Source organism: Schistocerca americana, chromosome 8, assembly GCF_021461395.2.
Source record: "Schistocerca americana isolate TAMUIC-IGC-003095 chromosome 8, iqSchAmer2.1, whole genome shotgun sequence".
In the NCBI taxonomy this organism is placed as follows: Eukaryota; Metazoa; Arthropoda; class Insecta; order Orthoptera; family Acrididae; genus Schistocerca; species Schistocerca americana.
In genome coordinates this window covers 214,142,925-214,165,132 of record NC_060126.1, presented here as the reverse complement: position 1 = coordinate 214,165,132, position 22,208 = coordinate 214,142,925, and the positions used below count along the sequence as shown (strand labels likewise).

Here is a 22,208-nt window from a genome sequence, read left to right as displayed (position 1 = left end):
CAATCTATTGGTTATGAACTGTAGATTAAAACTGAAGAAACTGCAAAAAGGTGGGAATTTAAGGAGATGGGACCTGGATAAACTGAAAGAACCAGAGATTGTACAGAGTTTCAGGGAGAGCATAAGGGAACAATTGACAGGAATGGGGGAAAGAAATACAGTAGAAGAAGAATGGGTAGCTTTGAGGGATGAAATAGTGAAGGTAGCAGAGTATCAAATAGGTAAAAAGACGAGGGATAGTAGAAACCCTTGGGTAACAGAAGAAATATTGAATTTAATTGATGAAAGGAGAAAATATAAAAATGCAGTAAATGAAGCAGGCAAAAAAGAATACAAGCATCTCAAAAATGAGGAAGTGCAAAATGGCTAAGCAGGGATGGCTACAGGACAAATGTAAGGATGTAGAGGCTTATCTCACTAAGGGTAAGATAGATACTGCCTACAGAAAAATTAAAGAGACCTTTGGAAAAAAGAGAACCACTTGCATGAATATCAAGAGCTCAGATGGAAACCCAGTTCTAAACAAAGAGGGGAAAGCAGAAAGGTGGAAGGAGTGTATAGAGGGTCTATACAAGGGTGCTGTAGTTGAGGACAATATTATGGAAATGGAAGAGGATGTAGATGAAGATGAAATGGGAGATATGATATTGCGTGTAGAGTTTGACAGAGCACTGAAAGACCTGAGTCAAAACAAGGCCCCCGGAGTAGACAACATTCAATTAGAACTACTGACAGCCTTGGGAGAACCAGTCCTGACAGAACTCTACCATCTGGTGAGCAAGATGTATGAGACAGGCGAAATACCCTGAGACTTCAAGAAGAATATAATAATCCCAATCCCAAAGAAAGCAGGTGTTGACAGATGTGAAAATTACCGAACTATCAGTTTAATAAGTCACAGTTGCAAAATACTAATGTGAATTCTTTACAGACGAATGAAAAACTGATAGAAGCCGACCTTGGGGAAGATCAGTTTGGATTCCACAGAAATGTTGGAACACGTGAGGCAATACTGGCCCTACGACTTATCTTAGAAGAAAGATTAAGGAAAGGCAAACCTACGTTCCTAGCATTTGTAGACTTAGAGAAAGCTTTTGACAATGTTGATTGGAATACTCTCTTTCAAATTCTGAAGGTGGGAGGGGTAAAATACAGAGAGCGAAAGGCTATTTACAATTTGTACAGACAGCAGATGGCAGTTATAAGAGTCGAGGTGTATGAAAGGGAAGCAGTGGTTGGGAAGGGAGTGAGACAGTGTTGTAGCCTATCCCTGATGTTATTCAATCTGCATATTGAGCAAGCAATAAAGGAAACAAAAGAAAAGTTTGGAGTAGGTATTAAAATCCATGGAGAAGAAATAAAAACTTTGAGGTTCGCCGATGACATTGTAATTCTGTCAGAGACAGCAAAGGACTTGGAAGAGCAGTTGAATGGAATGGACAGTGTCTTGAAAGGAGGGTATAAGATGAACATCAACAAAAGCAAAATGGGGATAATGGATTGTAGTCGAATTAAGTCGGGTGATGCTGAGGGAATTAGATTAGGAAATGAGACACTTAAAGCAGTAAAGGAGTTTTGCTATTTGGGGAGCAAAATAACTGATGATGGTTGAAGTAGAGAGGATATAAAATGTAGACTGGCAATGGCAAAGAAAGCATTTCTGAAGAAGAAAAATTTGTTAACATCGAGTATAGATTTAAATGTCAGGAAGTTGTTTCTGAAAGTATTTGTATAGAGTGTAGCCATGTATGGAAGTGAAATGTGGACGATAAATAGCTTAGACAAGAAGAGAATGGAAGCTTTCGAAATGTGGTGCTACAGAAGAATGCTGAAGATTAGATGGGTAGATCACATAACTAATGAGGAGGCATTGAATAGAATTGGGGAGAAGAGGAGCTTGTAGCACAACTTGACTAGAAGAATGGATCGGTTGGTAGGACATGTTCTGAGACATTGAGGGATCACCAATTTAGTATTGGAGGGCATCGTGGAGGGTAAAAATCGAAGGAGGAGACCAAGAGATCAATACACTAAGCAGATTGAGAAGGATGTAGGCTGCAGTAGGTACTGGGAGATGAAGGAGCTTGCAGAGAATAGAGTAGTATGGAGCTCTGCATCAAACCAGTCTCAGGACTGAAGACCACAACAACAACATCTTCCAACAAGTACTTCATGCAAATTCTCAGTTATGTATAAACTTTAGTATGTATGAATTTTTTCTGTATATTTTAGGCGATGGTGAGTAGTCTTTTACTGTATTCAACTTTATGCTTTGGCTGTGGTGAACAGAGAGGCCTAGCTTTTCAACACATATATCACATGAATAAGCTGCTACATTTGTTATTACATGGTCTGTTGCTGAATCTGCTAGTAAAGACACTCTTGTTGCACATTCATTTCTTGATGAGACATCATAGCTGCTTATGATATTTAGAAAACTGTGATATTGATTTCTGATGTTTTTTCATTAATATTTACATCTACATATGGCTAATTTTAACATAACTTGAAACCTACAGAATAGATGTGGAAGAGTAATTTATTTATACTTGAAAATTTTTCTTGAAGTAACACAATTATTGATTTACAATGGAAAATCAGAGATGGAATAACAACAATTTGAAAATGATAGATTACTACACACCACATGCAGGAGGCATAAAGTGGCAGACAGGTACACTGAAAAGGATGACTACATATTATTCATCTGCCAGCAGTCTTTCTCAATTTGCCTATATGACACTCAGTGCCTCCTCTATGTGATGAGTAACAATCTATCCTTTTTACTTTTGAAATCAGTTAGAAATTCAAAATCTGTTAGGTGCATAGACTAATGTTGTTTATTTTTGCCCTTTATAGATGCTGTACAGAGACTGGGCATCTCCAAAAAACTGGTATAGGAAGCAACCACTTCATGAAGTGAGAAACTACTTTGGAGAAAAAGTCGGACTGTACTTTGCCTGGCTTGGTTTCTATACAAAAATGCTTATACCAGCATCAGTATTTGGATTCATATGTTTTCTATATGGATTAATTGCTCTCCTTTGTAATTCTGAAGATTCTTTCCCAAGGTCAGTAAATTTCGATTCAAAGAAAAACAGATTTAGTTTAAAAAATGAGTATATACATGATAATAGAGCTAGTAGCTGATAATGATAAGTAAGATTCAGAAGTATGCAAATTTCTGTGGAAGTGATATTATGGTACTGTGCTTTGGATATTCATCTGACAATCCTTTCCAGGGCCTATTGACATCTGATTTAGCTCTCTTACATGACTGTTTTGGCCCTTTTTAATGCTATTGTTACTTCTGTTCCTGTCAGCTTTTAGGCTTCATTTCACTTCATGATATCTTTATTGAATCTTGATGAGAATGTAGGACACAAATATTACTTCTTGGGCCAAGTGTATTTCACAATTTTGTCCTGCCTTTCATTTTCATCTTATGAAAGCTATATTTTACAATATACAGAACCCTCTCTGAACTTGAGACAAGGAAGCAGAAACTAAATAGAAATCATGTTGTATCTTGTTTTGCTACTGTGTGAATTTCAGTGCAACTGAAGTTGATCTTTATTGTTAACAACAAATACTCTGCATAACAATTGCAAGATGTTTCAATAAGTCTTTGTAAGATTTGTATCATCTACTTTCCACAATTTTCAAACTGATGAATAATTATTTCCTTTTGTTGAATTATCTCAGAAGATAATTTCATGAGACAGTGGGAACTGAAAGCTTGCAAACTACTTAGCATCATAGCGTTTAAGTCGATGCGAACAAGAAAATTTGAAATGCAAACTGTGGAATACAGTGCTTCTTGACTAATTTTTCTTAGATTGGTATACAGCTGGACCCAGAAGAATTTAAATACAAAACACTTGATTTATTTTATCACTGTTAATATACACTCCTGGAAATTGAAATAAGAACACCGTGAATTCATTGTCCCAGGAAGGGGAAACTTTATTGACACATTCCTGGGGTCAGATACATCACATGATCACACTGACAGAACCACAGGCACATAGACACAGGCAACAGAGCATGCACAATGTCGGCACTAGTACAGTGTATATCCACCTTTCGCAGCAATGCAGGCTGCTATTCTCCCATGGAGACGATCGTAGAGATGCTGGATGTAGTCCTGTGGAACGGCTTGCCATGCCATTTCCACCTGGTGCCTCAGTTGGACCAGCGTTCGTGCTGGACGTGCAGACCACGTGAGACGACGCTTCATCCAGTCCCAAACATGCTCAATGGGGGACAGATCCAGAGATCTTGCTGGCCGGGTAGTTGACTTACACCTTCTAGAGCACGTTGGGTGGCACGGGATACATGCGGACGTGCATTGTCCTGTTGGAACAGCAAGTTCCCTTGCCGGTCTAGGAATGGTAGAACGATGGGTTCGATGACGGTTTGGATGTACCGTGCACTATTCAGTGTCCCCTCGACGATCACCAGTGGTGTACAGCCAGTGTAGGAGATCGCTCCCCACACCATGATGCCGGGTGCTGGCCCTGTGTGCCTCGGTCGTATGCAGTCCTGATTGTGGCGCTCACCTGCACGGCGCCAAACACGCATATGACCATCATTGGCACCAAGGCAGAAGCGACTCTCATCGCTGAAGACGACACGTCTCCATTCGTCCCTCCATTCACGCCTGTTGCGACACCACTGGAGGCGGGCTGCACGATGTTGGGGCGTGAGCGGAAGACGGCCTAACGGTGTGCGGGACCGTAGCCCAGCTTCACGGAGACGGTTGCGAATGGTCCTCGCCGATACCCCAGGAGCAACAGTGTCCCTAATTTGCTGGGAAGTGGCGGTGCGGTCCCCTACGGCACTGCGTAGGATCCTACGGTCTTGGCGTGCATCCGTGCGTCGCTGCGGTCCGGTCCCAGGTCGACGGGCACGTGCACCTTCCGCCGACCACTGGTGACAACATCGATGTACTGTGGAGACCTCACGCCCCACGTGTTGAGCAATTCGGCGGTATGTCCATCCGGCCTCCCGCATGCCCACTATATGCCCTCGCTCAAAGTCCGTCAACTGCACATACGGTTAACGTCCACGCTGTCGCGGCATGCTACCAGTGTTAAAGACTGCGATGGAGCTCCGTATGCCACGGCCATCTGGCTGACACTGACGGCGGCGGTGCACAAATGCTGCGCAGCTAGTGCCATTCGACGGCCAACACCGTGGTTCCTGGTGTGTCCGCTGTGCCGTGCGTGTGATCATTGCTTGTACAGCCCTCTCGCAGTGTCCGGAGCAAGTATGGTGGGTCTGACACACCGGTGTCAATGTGTTCTTTTTTCCATTTCCAGGAGTGTATATTTTACGTACTAGCAGAACATTTTTAATCTGCAGTTGCATTATACATGCCTTTGGAATTATAAGACTAATTTAATATTCCCTGAGGATCTGCTCATTGGTGGCATATAGAATCGAATCTAATATATTTAAATATTACAGGAAAGTTCTGGTAGAATCTAAATTCCCTTGGAGTAAAAGAGACTAAAGTTTGCCCATGTAGGAAGGCAGTCCAATTTTCGGCCATTCTGCGTATCCCACTCCCCTGGCCACTGGTAACCAATAACATTCATTCTCTTTCTGAGCAGCTATCAGTGAGTTACAGCTAGACAGCAAGAATCTTGCTTCTAAATGCTGCACTGTTGCCGTTCTTTGCGACAACTGAATTATTCATTCAGCTGTCAGTTTATTTTATTTTTTCCTTTTCTTTTCTTTTTTTTCTTGTAGAAGTATAGCCATGAATTTGTATTTGTAAATGTTTAAGTGTGATTTAAAAAAAAAAAAAGTTTGGTGTTGGCAATAAATGTGAATTGCTTTGCAAGCAGGAGAGGGGAATTATTTACTGCATTTACAACTCTTTCAAACGTGAATTTGAAAGCTGGTCTCCCACTGTTGACATTTGAAGACACAAGAATGGACTACAGAACCATGTGGTGTCGACAAGAAAACTGCAAAGAGAATTGTAAGCAAAAGTGTCAGAGCTGTAGGAACCGTAGAAAAAATTGGTTGTGTGTTGCTTGGAAAGCAGTGAAATGGCAAGGAACTTGTAACACAAATGGATGGTTTTAACAATGATGTTTTAAAGTGCTCCATGTGAATGATGAATGCCTGACATCACAAAAATGTGTTAAAGCTATGCAGGAGAAAACTGGCTTCAATGGTAAGAGCTTCGTCAATGTAAGGAATTTTAAAATACGTTGGTTCCAGGAATCTTAAGAAAAGATTTTAGTTCAAAGAAGCGACATAGGTGCAGCACAAACTACATCCTATACAAAGGTTCATGATACAAGAGAAGGATGTAGTTCATCAGTGTATTATCTTGATGAAATATAGATCAATTAGAAACATTCCAGGAAGATCTGCTGGAAGATGGTTCTGGCGGTTTTAAAGTGCTCGTAGGAATAGGTTCTCGGATAATTATTGTGCATGCTGAGTCTTCTTCTGGTTTTGTTTCTGAGAATAAACTTGTATTTATGTGTAAGAAAAACAGGAGTGACTACCATTCAGAAATAGATGTTCTCAGTTTCGTGATATGATTCACAACTGTTGTCATACCTTGCTTCGAAGTCGGTCATTGCCAGTTATAATTCAACTGTTACAGAGAAAACACCAAGTACAAAGACCAAAAAAGTGGATATCTTTCCCTGACGTAAAAAGTATATATATTAAGCACAGTATAAATAGATGCATGATGATCTCCTGGAGCTCGTTAACTTATACAAGTCACATGACAGAATGTACAAACTTGACTTCCTTGCACATAAGTTTTACATTTACCCACGTGTCACTGTCAGTGTCGCCCCATGGAATTAATTTGGGCAAAGGGTTAAGGCCATGTGGGAGACAAAAACAAACATTCAAGATAACATACACTGAATCTCTTTTGAATGAGGCAGTAGACAACATCCTACCTATAGCATGGGCACATTCTGTGTGGCATGCTGAAAAGCTTCAGAAAGAAGAATTTGACAGGGAAGTGATGATGGCTACAAGCCTTGAAAATATTGTCATAAATTTACAATCAAATTGTTCAGAAACACACCAAAATAGAAGTGGCAGTGGTATTATAATATAGACTTTGGAACAAATTAATAATATTTCTTAGTTTTAAAGACTCATGGTTTAAAAAAATGTGGTTATCAATATATCAGTTGCATACATAATAATGAGAACTTCCTAGCCTTGAGCGTGGCTACTTATCCTGGTGGACAGCTGGTTGGTAATCATACCAGAAAAGCTGTGCAGTATCTGCAGCAGAGTTGGTGAATGACATGGCTGCTTTCCTTTCTTTTGTGTTTACCTATTGATGACTTAACAGTCTCCTTCAATCCAAAAGTATTTACTAATACATTTTGAGTGTAACAGGAAATATGCTGTGGCTCACTGCCTGTTTACACAAGTATTCAATGGTGATCCTGTCAAATAGGTTCAAATAGCTACAAGACTTTAATACATTGATAGATGTGCTGTCATATCCCAAAGACTAATCACTTTTTACCACATAAAGTATTTCTGTAATTTACTTGGAGGCTATACTTTTGAAATTCTAGACTCTTGGTCATGTAAACAGTGTTTAATGGAGTAAATTAAATGTATGTGTATTTTGATCTTTATCATGAAGTGTAATGTTTGATTCATTTGTTCATTCCTTCACACATCATTTGTTCCATGAATTTCCTGATCCCCTGATGAAGGAGAGTTTTCAGGGGTGTGGAATGAGTTAATTTATACATTAGTTGCTCATTGTAGTGTATTTCTGTAATACATAATACTTGGCAATTTGACAATGCTAATCAACTAATATTACTAATTATTGGAAATACTTCTAAGTTACTTTTTACATGTTTTTGTATGTTAGGAGAATAACAGCTGCTTTGAAAAAATCCACTGCTCCTCCAGTTCTAGTACTGAGCTGCTGTTTTGATCTGATACATCAAAACAAGGCATTAATTTAACCTTCATGTAACTTAACATAGATCTGCCTATATAATGGCAGAGTCAAGATCAGTTTAATATAAACTTCATAGTTACTTTCATTGCTTAAGGATATTATACTCTAGAACACAGTTTTCTGAACTGTGTATCCTGACACCCAGGGACACCTGCAAGACTTGCAAATTCAGAAAGTAAAACAAATGAACAATATGAAACATCCATCTCTTCATTCAGTTTAAACATAGGTCACATAGTAAATGAATGATTGGTCTGTTTAATTCCACTATTTTCTGCATGTAACACCCAACTACAGGACTAGACATCTCTCTTCTGCTGCTGTACACATATGCTTTTTATTGATCCATGTCTTAGCAAACTCTTCGATAGTAGGAGTTTATACAATTTTTCTTCAGTCTGATTCTTTTGTTTGTGATGTGTCATTATTTTGCTCCTTCAAAGTGATATAGTTTACACAAATAAATTTATTGCCAGAAAGTGACCTTTGGCAGTTTATAGAAAGTTAGAGCAACAGATAAGCAATGTGTCTGAAAGTTCAGTAGATACAGAACAAAAACTAAAAAATGTTTCTCAAACCCATGTTTATTCCATGCCATCAAGTAACAGCAAGAACATCACAGTTAGTTAATGAATTAGTAGTGATGCTATATAATGAAGAATACTTAAAAATGGGGTTCACATGATGTGGAGATGAAAGATGTCCTATGCTGAGGTGTGTGATATATGGAGAAAAACTTTTCAATGAAAAAATAGTACTGAATAAATTGCTGAGCCATATTTCTGTGTAGCACTAACAAGAACAAGGGAAAATTTTTGTCTGTTCAGAGAAATTCTAAGACAGAAGAATCAGTATAGTTCTTTGTTTATTAAAATATTTAAGACCTCTTGTAAAGCTTAAGAAGCTCGTTATCTTATAACTGAGATTACTGCAAAAAATAATTAACTCCTGTAGTTGCAGAGAAAGCCATCATTCCAGCTTATCATTCTATAGTGAAAGCAATGTTTGGCCCTGAATATGAATGTGCTGTGAAAAAAATTCTGTTTACTGATAATACAGTTGGGGGACATATTCAGAATATGTATGAAACAACAAACATTCTGTTAAAACTGGAGTTGATGAAATGAATTTAATGTTTGCAATTAAGCTACATGAATCTACCAATGTAAGTGGCCTATCTCAACTCATTTTCGTTTGTTTTGTTGATGAAGGTAACGTAATTGAACAGTGTGTCTGTTGTAATGATACTCCCTTCACTGCCAAAGCCAAAGACATTTTTGAAGTAGTAAACAGATACTTGTCGTGGAAGAATTGTGTTGGTATGAGCACAGGTGGAATGTGAACAATGACAGGTTCCATCACACTGGCAAAATGACGAAAAAAAATTTTTTTGTTCGCAAAAAGTCTCTTTTAAATTGCTTCTAAATCATGTAATTGAGTTGGACCTGGTTACCACCCCAATATTTATGTAGTGAGATGTGGGAAACAGCCTAAAAACCACATCCACACTGTCTGGCACACCAATCTTTGTCAATAATCTACCAGGTGGAATCAATCCAGGCCTGGTGCAGCTTCCAGTTCTACAAGCAGCACTTTAACATGCATGGGCTATGCAGGCAGGTAATTATTAATAATGAAATGTTGTCTGCAGGAAACTGCGCAGATATCCAGTCAGATCTTTCTAACATTTTAAAGTGCAGCAAAGATTGGCAACTTCTCTCTCTCACTCTCACACATATCACAGAATATGTCCTGTAACTACAGCAACAGTGAATCACACCTGGAATCAGTCAATTCATACAAATACCTGGGTGGAATAATATGAAACTGAATGATCACAAAGGCCCAGTAATAGGTAAGTTAGGTGCCAAGTTTTGATTCATTGGTGGGTACCGGGAAAATGCAGTCAATTTACAAATCACACTGCTTACGAAACACTTGTGTGATGTGTCTCAGAATATTGGTCACGTGTGTGGAACCCTTATGAGGTAAGGCTATCAGGTGACAGAGAGCATACAGTATACACACAAAGCTCATAGGTTTGTTTAAACCATGAGAGCCTCGCAGATATGATGAAAAATCTGAAATAACAAAAGCTTGAAGATAGACACCAAAGCACACTAAAAATATCCAAGGACCAACATTAAGAAAGGAATTTAGGAATATATCACAGCCTCCTAGAAATTGCTTGTAGGGACCATGAACACAAGATTAGACTCATTACAGTGGGTGTAGAGGAAATTAAGCAATCATTCTTCCCACACTCCATAATAAAATGGAATAGGATGAATCCCTTATAAATAGTACAGTGGAAGATGCCCTCTCTCATGCACTTCATAGTGGTTTTCAGTGTCTAAATAGCCTGCTGTACCTGTGCAATTTGCCAAACCCACATTGGATTGGCGAGGTCACACACATAGTGCTGCCTCCCGGTTCGAGTGACGTCACACCTGCATCAGCCATGTCGCAAACGACTGCATGTTGCCACGAACTCCATGAGACACTCACTGTACTGCTGATAATAAATGGACTATGCCCTCCTTTATGGTGCCAGGACCTCATGTACACTCTCACATGCATTTTCACCTCTCTCAGATGTCTGGCAGTGGGAACGTCATACATACTGTGTCGGCTGTGGAACTTCATTCACAACATAACCATTCTTTGAATAGCCACTTGAGTTCTACGCACACTGCTGCATGACGTCACTCATACCACAACATGACTAAACTCATCATGTGCCTCTCTATGTGGAGCAAATGCAGCTCCCACACCGATGCTCCCGTACTGTGCCATGCCCATCTCACAATCGCGCCTTACAGTCAAACCACTGATGGCCATTCTACCGCCCACCACTATCCAAAACTAGCATTGTTCAACACAGATTCTCCCTTGATGTGGTTTGCCCTCTGTGAGTGTTTGATGTCAGCCAGTGGTATCATTGGGGATAACGAGAAGTTCATCACTCCTCTTGACTACCTCGGAGACAGTGCAGACCTTATTAGTAACTTGATGTGTTGTGGTCTAATATCTCTGGTAGATGCACGTCTACGAAGATCTCACCAAGTTAAGTGATTAATATTGAGATAAGAACTAATTTAGTTAATATTACATTTTAGACTAGTGCATTTACTTCTTCGCTAAGCTGTCTTTTGAAGATTTTGCTTTTCTGAGTGTATTATTTTGTAAAGGCTGATAGACGCTTATTTTGTTTACATTTTAGGCATAAATTTCGTGCAAGTGTAGATCTTTATTTTTTTGACAAGACTTAGAGGTTCAAAATTAAATTAATTTGTGTCTATCATCTAGAATTTAGGTAGTTAATTAAAACTTTTGAAAGTAAGTTTAAAAGTTTGTTTATGTTAGTGTTTAGCTATGTATTAGTGCAGGCTACAAAAATTCAGTGCTCTTGTGACAAGCTATTCTCTGCTTTTGTGTAAATTTTGTGTAAGTTTTTCTATCAAACCATGTGTGATGAATGTTGTGGTTGTCATAGAAATCTGAAGGAGGGGGTGTTCTGTGAAGACTGTAGATTGTGATTTCATTGGGGCAAATGAAGAAGTGAGGAAATTGGGGTAGATAATGAGGCTCTTCCATGGCAATGTACTTTATGTAGAAAGGACAGAAAAATCATTGAACAGGAGACAAAAATTTGTGCCCTTAAGGCTGAATTAAAAATGTGAATTAAGAATTATGTAGGGTATCAGAGGAAAAAGAGATGAAGTGCTGGGAAAAGGTAGCAAAAAAGGGAAACTATTGAAAAAACTTTAGAAATTCAGTTAGTAAATCAGTTTGGCTTGCTATCTGAAGCAGTGTAGGAAGGGCCTTATCTAGATGTATTTGAATGTAGGTTGACGCAGAATATTAGGTTAAAGAAAAAAGACTGGTCAGGATCAAAACAGAATAGAAAAAGAAGAATTCTGCTTCTAGGTAGCAGTCATGGGAGGGATGTAGGCCAGCAGCTTCAAGAGGAATTAGGTGCACGGTACCACATCACAAGTTTTGTAAACTAAGTGCTAGACTTAGCCAGGTGACAAAAATCTTAGGTCAGCTATGCAGGGACTTTGAGAAGAAAAATAAGGTAATTATAGTTGGGAGAGCAGGAAACAGCCTGGCTATGAATCCAAGATATAGTGTTTGGGATGACATGAACAAAATAGGAGCAGAAACTGGGCACACAAATATGGGGTTTGTGGAGGTCTTTCAGTGCCATGACCAGCCATGGGTAAACACTGCTGTAAGGTATGTTAACACTGAGCTGAACAGGATGCCCCAGACACTGGCAAAATCTCAGATACATGTTGTTCAAGTTGATGCTATTGATAGATGGGGATACACTACACAGGGCCTGCACCTAAATAGAAAGGTGAAAGATACGTTAGCTACTGGCTACTGGCAGATACTGTAAGGGGGGGCCACAGTCATACAAGGGATGATCCCTGTGGTTAATGGGACCAGGCAGACAGGTTTTTTAGGTTAAAGCCAAGGTCCAGACAGACAACAACCAAGAAAAATGGAACAAAGGAAGCTTCTTGTGCACTAAATAGGGATAAAGCTAAGAGTAGTGTTGGTTTACTTCACTAAAATATCAGGAGAATAAAAAATAGAGTAGATGAGCTGTTAGTGTGTTTAGATGATCTCAAAAATAAGAAGGATATTGATATTCTTTGTCTGCCTGAACACCACGTAACTGTGGGGATGGAAAGTGTGAGTGCAAATTCAGATAATTTAGCAACTTACACTTGCAGATCTTGCATGGATGGAGTTGCCATTTACACAAAACAAGGGTATAAGTAAAAAAAAATGTAGAAGTAAGAAAATTTTGTGTCGATCAGCACTTTGAAGTTTGTGCATGTGAACTACAGCTAGATAATGTAGTGTTGATATTAGCAAAGGTGTGCAGGACCCCATTAGGAGATTGAGAGCTGTTCATGAAAAAGTTTGTCTCCCTATTATACTGCCTGCCAGACAAAAAGTAGAAGTTATTAATCTGTGGTGATTTCAATGCAAACTTTTTAAGCAATTCTGATAGTAAAAGTGAACTAGAAGTGTTATTAATGACATATAATGTAGAATCAGTGATCAACTTCCCTACACATATAGCTCAAGACAGCAGCACTCTAATAGATAATGTATTTGTACAGCAAGAGGATGTAAGACTAACACATGCTTTCCCTGTGATAAATGGATTATCAGATCATCATGCACAGTTGATTAACTTACAAAACCTAGCAGAGTATACAGTTCAGAAACCATCAAATAAAAGTGTAAGGCTGGCCAACTCTGTATCTATTGAGCGCTTCAGAGGAAGTTTAAGAAATATTAAATGGGGAGATGTATAAAATGAGCCAAATGCTAATGATAAATACAACATATTTCTTGACAAATTTATGTCCCTTTTTGAATACTGTTGCCCCCAAAAATTACTAAATGTAACACCAAACACTTTTCAAAGAAACCTTGAATTACTACAGGTATTAAAGTGTCTTCAGAAAGAAAAAGAAAATTATATTAGACAGCAAGAATTAGTAAAGACCCAGAAGTGATTTTACACTATAAAAAATATTGTAACGTATTGAAAAAAGTTGTGAGAAAATAAAAAATATATAAACATTAACTACTCAGGCAATAAAATCAAATCAATATGGAATGTTGTTAGATGAGAGACATGCAGGATCCATGGATTCATGAGGTTGTCTCCATACCTGTACATGTCCATCTGCTCGATACAATTTGAAATGAGACTTGTCTGACCAAGCAGCATATTTCCAGTTATCAGCAGTCCAATGTCAGTGTTGACAGGCCCAGGTGATACGTAAAGCTTTGTGTTGCGCAGTCAGGAAGGGTACACGAGTGCGCCCTCAGCTCCGAACGCCCATATCGATGATGTTTCATTGAATGGTTCACACACTGCACACGGACACTTGTTGATGGCCCAGCATTGAAATCTGAAGCAGTTTGTTGGAGGGTTGCACTTCTGTCACGTTTAGTGGTTCTCTTCAGTCATCATTGATCCCATTCTTGTAGGGTCTCCTTCCGGTCACAACAATGTCAGAAATTTGATGTTATACCAGATTCCTGATATTCACTGTACACTCATGAAATGGTTATAAGGGAAATTCACACGTCTTTGCTACCCTTGAGATGCCGTGTCCCATCACTCATGCGCTGTCTCTAACACCACATTCAAACTCAGTTAAATCTTGATAACATGCTATTGTTACAACAGTAACCAACAACTGCAACAGACATTTGTCTTATACAGGTGTTGCCTACCACAGCGCTGTATTCTGCCTGTTTACATAGCTCTGTATTTGAATACAAGTGCCTATACCAGTTTCTTTGGTGCTTCAGTGTATTTGTCAATGGTGTTATACCATTTACCGTACAGAACTGTATATACCATGTTTTCTCAAAATTTAGTGAGAGTCCATTAGCAGAGAACCACTTAATAATTATCCGAAAGACATTATTTAAAATTTCCTCAGTTAAGTCTTGTCTGTTTTGTATAATTACTATACATGTATATCAGCAAAAAGAACTAGCTTTGCATCTTCTTAAATATAGAGTGGCAAGTCATTAATATATATTATCAATGCTTGATTCAAGACTAAACCCTTTGGAATACCATTCTTGACACTTCCCCAGTTAGAGGACTCTCCTGATTTTTGCAGACTATATGTACTGTTAATTTCAGCATTCTGCATTTTTCAGTTAAAAATGAATTAAACTATTTGTGCACTGTCTCACTCATACCACCGTACTTTAGCTTATCTTGAAGAATTTCATGATTTAGTCAAAAGTCTTTGAGAGAGCACAAAAATCCCAATAGGTGATGTTCAGTTATTCAGAGCATTTAATATTTGATTAGTGAAAACATGTACAGCATTTCATGCTGGAAAGCTTTTCTGAAAACCAACTTGTCATTTTGTTAGTACTTCGTATTTACAAATGTGTGCAGCTACTCTTGAATACATTACTTTTTCAAGATCTTTGAATAAAGCTGTCAGAAATAGGATTAGGCCATAGTTGTCAGCATCAGACCTGTCCCCCTTTTAATGCAATGGTTTTAACAACAGGATGTTTCAGCCTTTCCATAAAAATACCCCGTTTCAGTGAGAATCATAATTAACTGCTGGGAAGAAGTTTTTACTACTCTGTTAGAACTGCCATTAATTCCATGCATGCTTTTACTTTTGAGTGAATTCATTATTTTCCTAAATTTCAGTAGAAGGGTTGGAATGAATTTCAGTTTTATCTAATAGCATAGATATTACCCCTTCCATACACAACCTTGCATTTTCTAAAGACCAGCTGGATCCTATTTCTCTGCAACACCTAAGAAATGAGTAATCATCTAGTTATTATTAAAAGTATTTTCTACTTCTGACTTTTTCTTAACTTTGTCATCCTTTGCTATCAGTTGCCCTGTTTCTCTTTTAACAATGTTCCAAATTGTTTTAATTTATTTATCAAATGTGCTAGTCAGCAGTAGTTTTTATAGTGCTTGACTGTTTCTAGATCATAACTCCTTCTAGCTATAGGATATATTTTCCTTTTCTGTTCACAATACATTTTTATCCCTTTAGTAAGGAGTGGCTTTTTAGATGATTTCTTATGATTATGTTTCACTGTTATGTTAAGGAAACTGTTTTCAAATATACTCATAAAGGTATCATGAAATAGATTAAATTTAAAATCAGCATAAGGTTCCCTGTACATCTCATCACAGTCTAACTGTTGCAAGCTTTCCCTAAAATATGCAGTTAAATTGTTAATTCAGTGCACTATTTTGGAGGACTGTTTTGCATTACTGGATGTAGCTACATTATATACTGTAACTAGCTGTGCATCATGATCAGAAGGGCCATTCTTCACAGGAAAAGTTTTTATTTGATTAAATATATCTTTGTCTATAAAAAATATTATTAGTGTGCTGCTTTCCTGTACTACCCTAGTAGGAAAATCGATAACTGGTGTCAAATTGAGAGAACTAAGTAATACTTCAAGGCCATTATTTCTCTCAGGCTGTTTCAGAAAATCTACATTGAAATCCCCACAAACAATAATTTTCTCCTCTCTGGCTGACAGGTAGCACAGCAAAGGATCCAAGTTTTTCAGAAATAGCTGATTATTTTCCTAGTGGGGACCTATACACGTCTACAATTATAAAAGTACCAATATTTATGTTGCTGTACACAGCATTTTTTAGCTTCTAGATTTTTCACATTGTGATAAATTTTAACATATATGGAAATTTTAACATATATGTAAATTTTAACATATGGCAATTCCTCCTCTCTCCATAATGTCTCTACTTACATGTGCTGAAAGCTTATAGCTGCCCATGAAGTATTACAAACTTAATGCTCTACGATTTCAACTTCTTCTCACATACATTATGGAAGCCGCTATATAAAAAAGTTTTTTATGAATAATAAGTACAAGTTAATTTATCACAGAACTCAAAAAGTGCATCAATTGTAATGTATCGCTGCTATACATATGTCAAGAATACAGCTGAAAAGAAGGAACATTAAGTTTGATACTTCTGATTAAGCAATATGGAGAAGAAAAGTTCATTATTTCAAAATCTAGACAATATGGTCAAGAAAGAAGAGATACAACATCCTGTCCATAAAAGATGTCGGAATAATTTTCCTCATGCACCAAAAAAAAAAAAAAATTGTTGCACAAGGACTTCGTAAGAAAATACAAGAAACTGTACACACCTTTAATGAAAGACATGGATTCCAAAAAATGACTCTGGAATCAACTGTAATGAATTTTGCAACATACATCTAACTTTCTGAGGGCAGTCACACCATTGTATCATCACCATTACCACTATACTGTATAAATTACAGTACAGTGGTGCCTGTGCTTCACAGGGCCTGTATAAAATTATAATTTTTGCCTTTTATTTGAATCCCACAAGAGTTTTGACCTTGTAAAGACAGAAGTATTAACATTGTGAGAATAAAATTTTGTAGAATTGTTAGAAGGTAAATATAGTAATGCGCTTATTTGCTATTTCAAGAGAAAACTTTCTGATGTATGTAAATGTAATATATTCATGTGATAGTGATAAGAAGAATCCCAGAAAAGACCTATAATTAAAGAATATAATAATCAAAATAGGTGTAAGTACTACAGGCAATGACACTTATGAACATAGTCATGTTTAGAATATGGGAATAAAAATTCAGTTGATAATATCAACTGAGTCATACCTGACACATTTATATCCACCTCTACAACTCTTTTGGGAGCCTATTCTTAATACTTTTACTAAAATAGTTTTTCTTTCTTTTGTACAGATAATTTCACTTATTAGAATAGTGTATTACATGTAGTGGGAGATGCATAGCCATTTGTATTGGTTTTACATACCAGCTGTAGATAGAAACCATCCTGTCAGCAGACTACTCATGTACACTGTAATAAATAGTATCTCGTAGTAGATATAGGCATCACTGATAGAATTTTACTATGGATGTGAATAATATTACTGAAAAACCAGATGAAATAACACAGTTTGGTGCAGTTAAAGTAGCAGCAATTTTTTTTAATGAATCACTAATGGAAGCTTCAGTGACACAAGAAAGCACTGACAGTAGGACAAATGATAATCATGTTTTAAACTCAGTACAAATAATAAACAATGATTTGTCAAAAATAGATCATACAATGATAACTTAAATAAATGACTGCCTGGATCGATGCCCACAAATCCATCCTTGTGCAGTAGTTTTTGATTTACTTTAGTCAAATATCTTTCTTAGTCTGCAAATAGTGGAATAGGAAATTCCCATTGAAAAAGAACAACAGAAAAGAGTATGGAATTCTTTCTTTCCAACGTCTGCGGAGTTGTGGGAGGGAGCGGGGGGGGGGGGGGGGGGGGTGTCGTGGCAGTCCTAACTTTCAATATCTAGAGCAGTTTAAACAAATATTGTCTAAGCAGTTCAAACGAATATGTCAAGTAGCTTTGATCAGAAATTTTTCAATTTAAAAACAGAATTTTCCAGTTAAAAAATAGAATTTTCTAGTTTTGAGCAGAAGTTGCAACACAAGAGCAATGAAAAATTTTTGAAACTTTTAATTGAACAGAGGAATAACACTCACTGGTTAGATGAGCTTACCTTAAAACAAAATAATTTGCAGATAGGACATGATAGCTGAGGAAAGGTGTTATCTGTGATGAAAACTAGCATGTTGGATTTTTTCAGCCCATATGATGACTCACCAAATCAAGTACATAAAATATCAGAGAATATGGGATTTCTTAAATTACAACAGAAACACATCAGTAATGACACACAAAAATTATATAGTTGTACTGAATTTGGGTAATTTGACAGTGATACTACACTTGCAGAGAAGGTGGTAGAGCAATATCACACTCATTTTGTGGAAGTGGAAAGGATAGTAATTGAGATGGAGGATAAGATTCTTAACAAACTTGATACTGATTTAAAGAATGCTATTCAACAAATACATAATGAAATAGGCATGGGAAGCCTGGGTTCCAATGAACCATTTGTCATTAATAACAAAAGGATGAATGGTATAACAGCAAATAAATAAAACAAGAGATTTTCACCTAGTATTATGCATAATGCAAGTGAAGGACAGTATGGGGCATATGAGCAGTAACTATACCACATAAACATGACAATACACCCTGCTAGTAGATGATCTAGATTGATAAAGGCCTACTGAAACATAGCTGAAACATAGTTCCATGTATTTTGTACAGAGACAAAGAAGGTACATTCCATAGTATTCATTAGATCTTTTTGAGATATTCTACTAAATATTAGAATGAACAGCAGAAGATTCACTATGTAGTAGGATATACGTAAGAGGTTGCTTTGCTGTGGGCTGCGGATATAGCTAAGCATTATGAAACCTATGGTCAATTTCCGCAGGCTTTTCTTGCTAAGTGTTGGTCATCTGGAGTACAAGAATGACTCACCCAGAACCATTTAATAATAAGTAAGGGGGACTAAGGAAGGATTTGGAAAAATATCAGAATACGACTCATTGGCGCGAAACCTATTTCACATTTAGATGTTCAAAAAATTTAAAGGGTAGATTACCTCTACACATAAATGAGAAATTAGTCTCTCTATCACAAATGATTTAGAGTATTTTTCTGTCTGCGGTTGATGCCATTGACCTCATTTATAAAGGGGAATGTATGCAAACAAGAAACACAGGTCAACACTAGTTTTCATAGTAGTGCTATGGCAGGTCATAGCCATAATACTAACCACCAACAATGGTTGCTACAGCCAGTAACACTAGACAATAGACTCAATAGCCATAATTTTAAAGCAAATGGAAACACGCAGAAAAGGGGATGGAATAGATATGAACCTGATGCCCACAACATGTAAGGTAATGGTAATAACCGAAACAGACAAAATTGATATAGTACAGCCTATAATGAGGATCTACACAGTAGCAGTGACTATCATGGAAACTCAAACAGTCACATGAACCCTGACTCAGGTAATAGCATTAAACAAGGAGAATCAACATTCCACAGTAATCAAAACAATAATTGGCGTTCTCACGAGCATCGAATTCAAATAGTTGAGGTGGTTAATAGCAATGAGATTATTCTGATGCCATCACAGAAAATGCTAGCCTGCCAGATCCTCTGGATTTAAATGGGGTGCAGTCAGTGACTATTCATGTTTTGAGGTATGATGAGGAACAGGATTTAAGAGAGGAGTTACGTTCCTATGAGACAAAGAAGGATGAAGAGGAAGTGGTACAAGTAATAATATGCACAAATGTAGGCAATGTACCAGTACATAAAATTCTGGATACAGGTGCATGTTTAAACATTTTGTACAAGTGTTTGATTGACATAATAACAAAGGATGTGCATGTACAAACTTTCCCTGCATAGAACTGCAAAACATCGAGAGCTATAGGAAACAAGACACAAAATGTCAAGCTGCAAGCATGCACTTCTATTACCTTATAATACTATGATCAAATGCAATTTTCTTCTGGTCCAGAAATTAATATAAATTGTATTCAAGTGATGGAGGTTCTGAGACAGTTTAAGGGAAACCACGATGTGGGTTTTGATAAATGCTGCTTGCAGGTGGACAAAGAGATTATATCAATTAATCTGGTCACAATGAAGGAAAATGATACTCAAAATAGCAATAAAATAAATTTTCTTCTTATATATCCTGAAATATTTTTAGTAAATGAGCAATACAGTGTGGAGGGATTGGATATCCTGGTACCACATGTTATCAGTGAAAAGGTTGGAGAGTCTAGTTATTTAAAGAAGGCAGAAAGAAATCAGCCATGTAAAATACTCATACATTAAGAACATGTGTTAAAAAAACAGGTATCATAAAAATTATATTTACAAAATGGATCTATATTCACATTAAAAATTTCTGTCATGATTATTAACCAATCCCTTGGACAAAGAAAGAGGCGGTGAATAAGGAAATAGAAGGAATGTTAAGTTGGCAAGTGACAGAACCTTCAAATTCTCCATATTGTAGCCCACTTTTGGATATCAGTAAGGCAACTGGTACTATTCGATTAGTATTTGATGTGTGATCCATTAATGAAATCATTGTTCCTATATGGACAAAATCTGAAAATATCAATGATCAACCCTTAAAATTTCATGGTGTTAAGTATTTAACTCCCGGGATCTGTGCTATTCATACTGGCAGGTGTTATTGGATCCAAAACATAGTAAATACATTGCATTTGTATGTTCTGACCGTATTACCATTTTTGTGTATTCCTTTTTGTTCTCGGTGTTAGTGTGGATGTCTTTATAGCAGCATTGGATGCTGTATTGAGACCAATGCTGCATAACAGAATCACCCTGTATGTTGATGATATATTGATCACAATGAGCTCGGAACATTTAGATTTGTTAGAGGAGGTACTTAAGAAATTTCTTGTATGTGGCATTGTGGTTAATTTACAAAAGTTCAAATTTGGAAGAGAAAAAATAAAATTATTGGGTCACATTATCTCTCCCACAGGTATTTAACCTGATCCCGGGAAGATTTGGGGCTATCAAACACTTTTCTACACTACAGAACAGAAAACAGTTAAAGGCTTTTTAAGACTGATTTCATTCTTTAGGTAGTTTGTACCTAACAGTTGTTAAATAGGGAGCCACTCCTGAACCTGTTAAGAAAAAATAATACATGGTTATGGACTGAAGATGGCCAAAGATACTGCCAGGCCATAGACAAAACAAATGGAAATATTTTACACCATCCAAACATGACACAAGATTTTTGTTTAAGCATAGATGAATTGTTTCAGGGTCTCAGTGCTTGTCTGTTTCAAATTAGAGAGATAGCTGGAAAGAGCATGAGCTGTGTAATTAATTTTGCTAGCTGAACATTCACCGAGTGTGACAGATCATACTCAGCTACTGAACTCAAAGTATTAGCCATAGTGCAAATACTATTGTGACCACCAACCGTTATCTCTTTTGTTGACTTGCAAGGTGTAACACAAGTGAATTGCTCATTGGTTGTAATTTTTGCATGAATTCAGTTTTAAAATAATACAAATAAAACAGGAACAAAACATTGTAGCTGATGCACTCTGTAGACTCCCACAAGGATTAAATGATTTTACAGAACTAAATGAACAGACCTCATACTTTAGAATTATATTAATACAAGACGAAAATTGTAGACTCTAGTATTGTAGAACTAAATGATCAGATCTCAGATTTTTGAATTTTATTAATACAAGATGAAAATTGTGGACCCTGTTACTTAAAACTGTGCCAAGAAATGGGCAATTTACAAGAAAAGGATCTGAAGTGGAGAAAGGTAAAGGAGAAACTGAATAATGAGGAAGATGGAAGTCTAGGGTAAGTATTACATAATGTGCAAAGGTGTGCTATTTTATTGGCAAATGCTGGAACTGAACTTTTGGCACATCTGTGTAACTGAAGATTATGCAGCTGATTTTATTTTGGGTTTACATACAAATGACCGAGATGTGATGAAATTAGAAACAATTTTTTAATCACTTCAAGAAGGAAGCCCTAGTGGGTACCAGTCTTCAGGAACTGGAAAGAAAGCCCTTTGCAAGTCTGACAGCTAGCCAACCAATGTTCAAAAACAAGTTAAAAGAATTTCTGAATGACAACTCCTAATCAGTAGATGAATTTTTAGATACATTCCACATCATTACGAAATGTCAT

General features: G+C 37.2%; 1 protein-coding gene across 1 annotated transcript in view; it reads left to right on the top strand.

Moving 5' to 3' along the window:
- The window catches only part of LOC124545680 (anoctamin-5-like), a 349,333-nt gene that overhangs the window by 144,131 nt on the left and 182,994 nt on the right, over window positions 1-22,208 (top strand). The window contains exon 8 of the mRNA XM_047124626.1: window positions 2,860-3,071. Within this exon, the coding sequence (XP_046980582.1) occupies window positions 2,860-3,071 (212 nt within the window). The remainder of the gene's footprint in view (window positions 1-2,859; window positions 3,072-22,208) is intronic.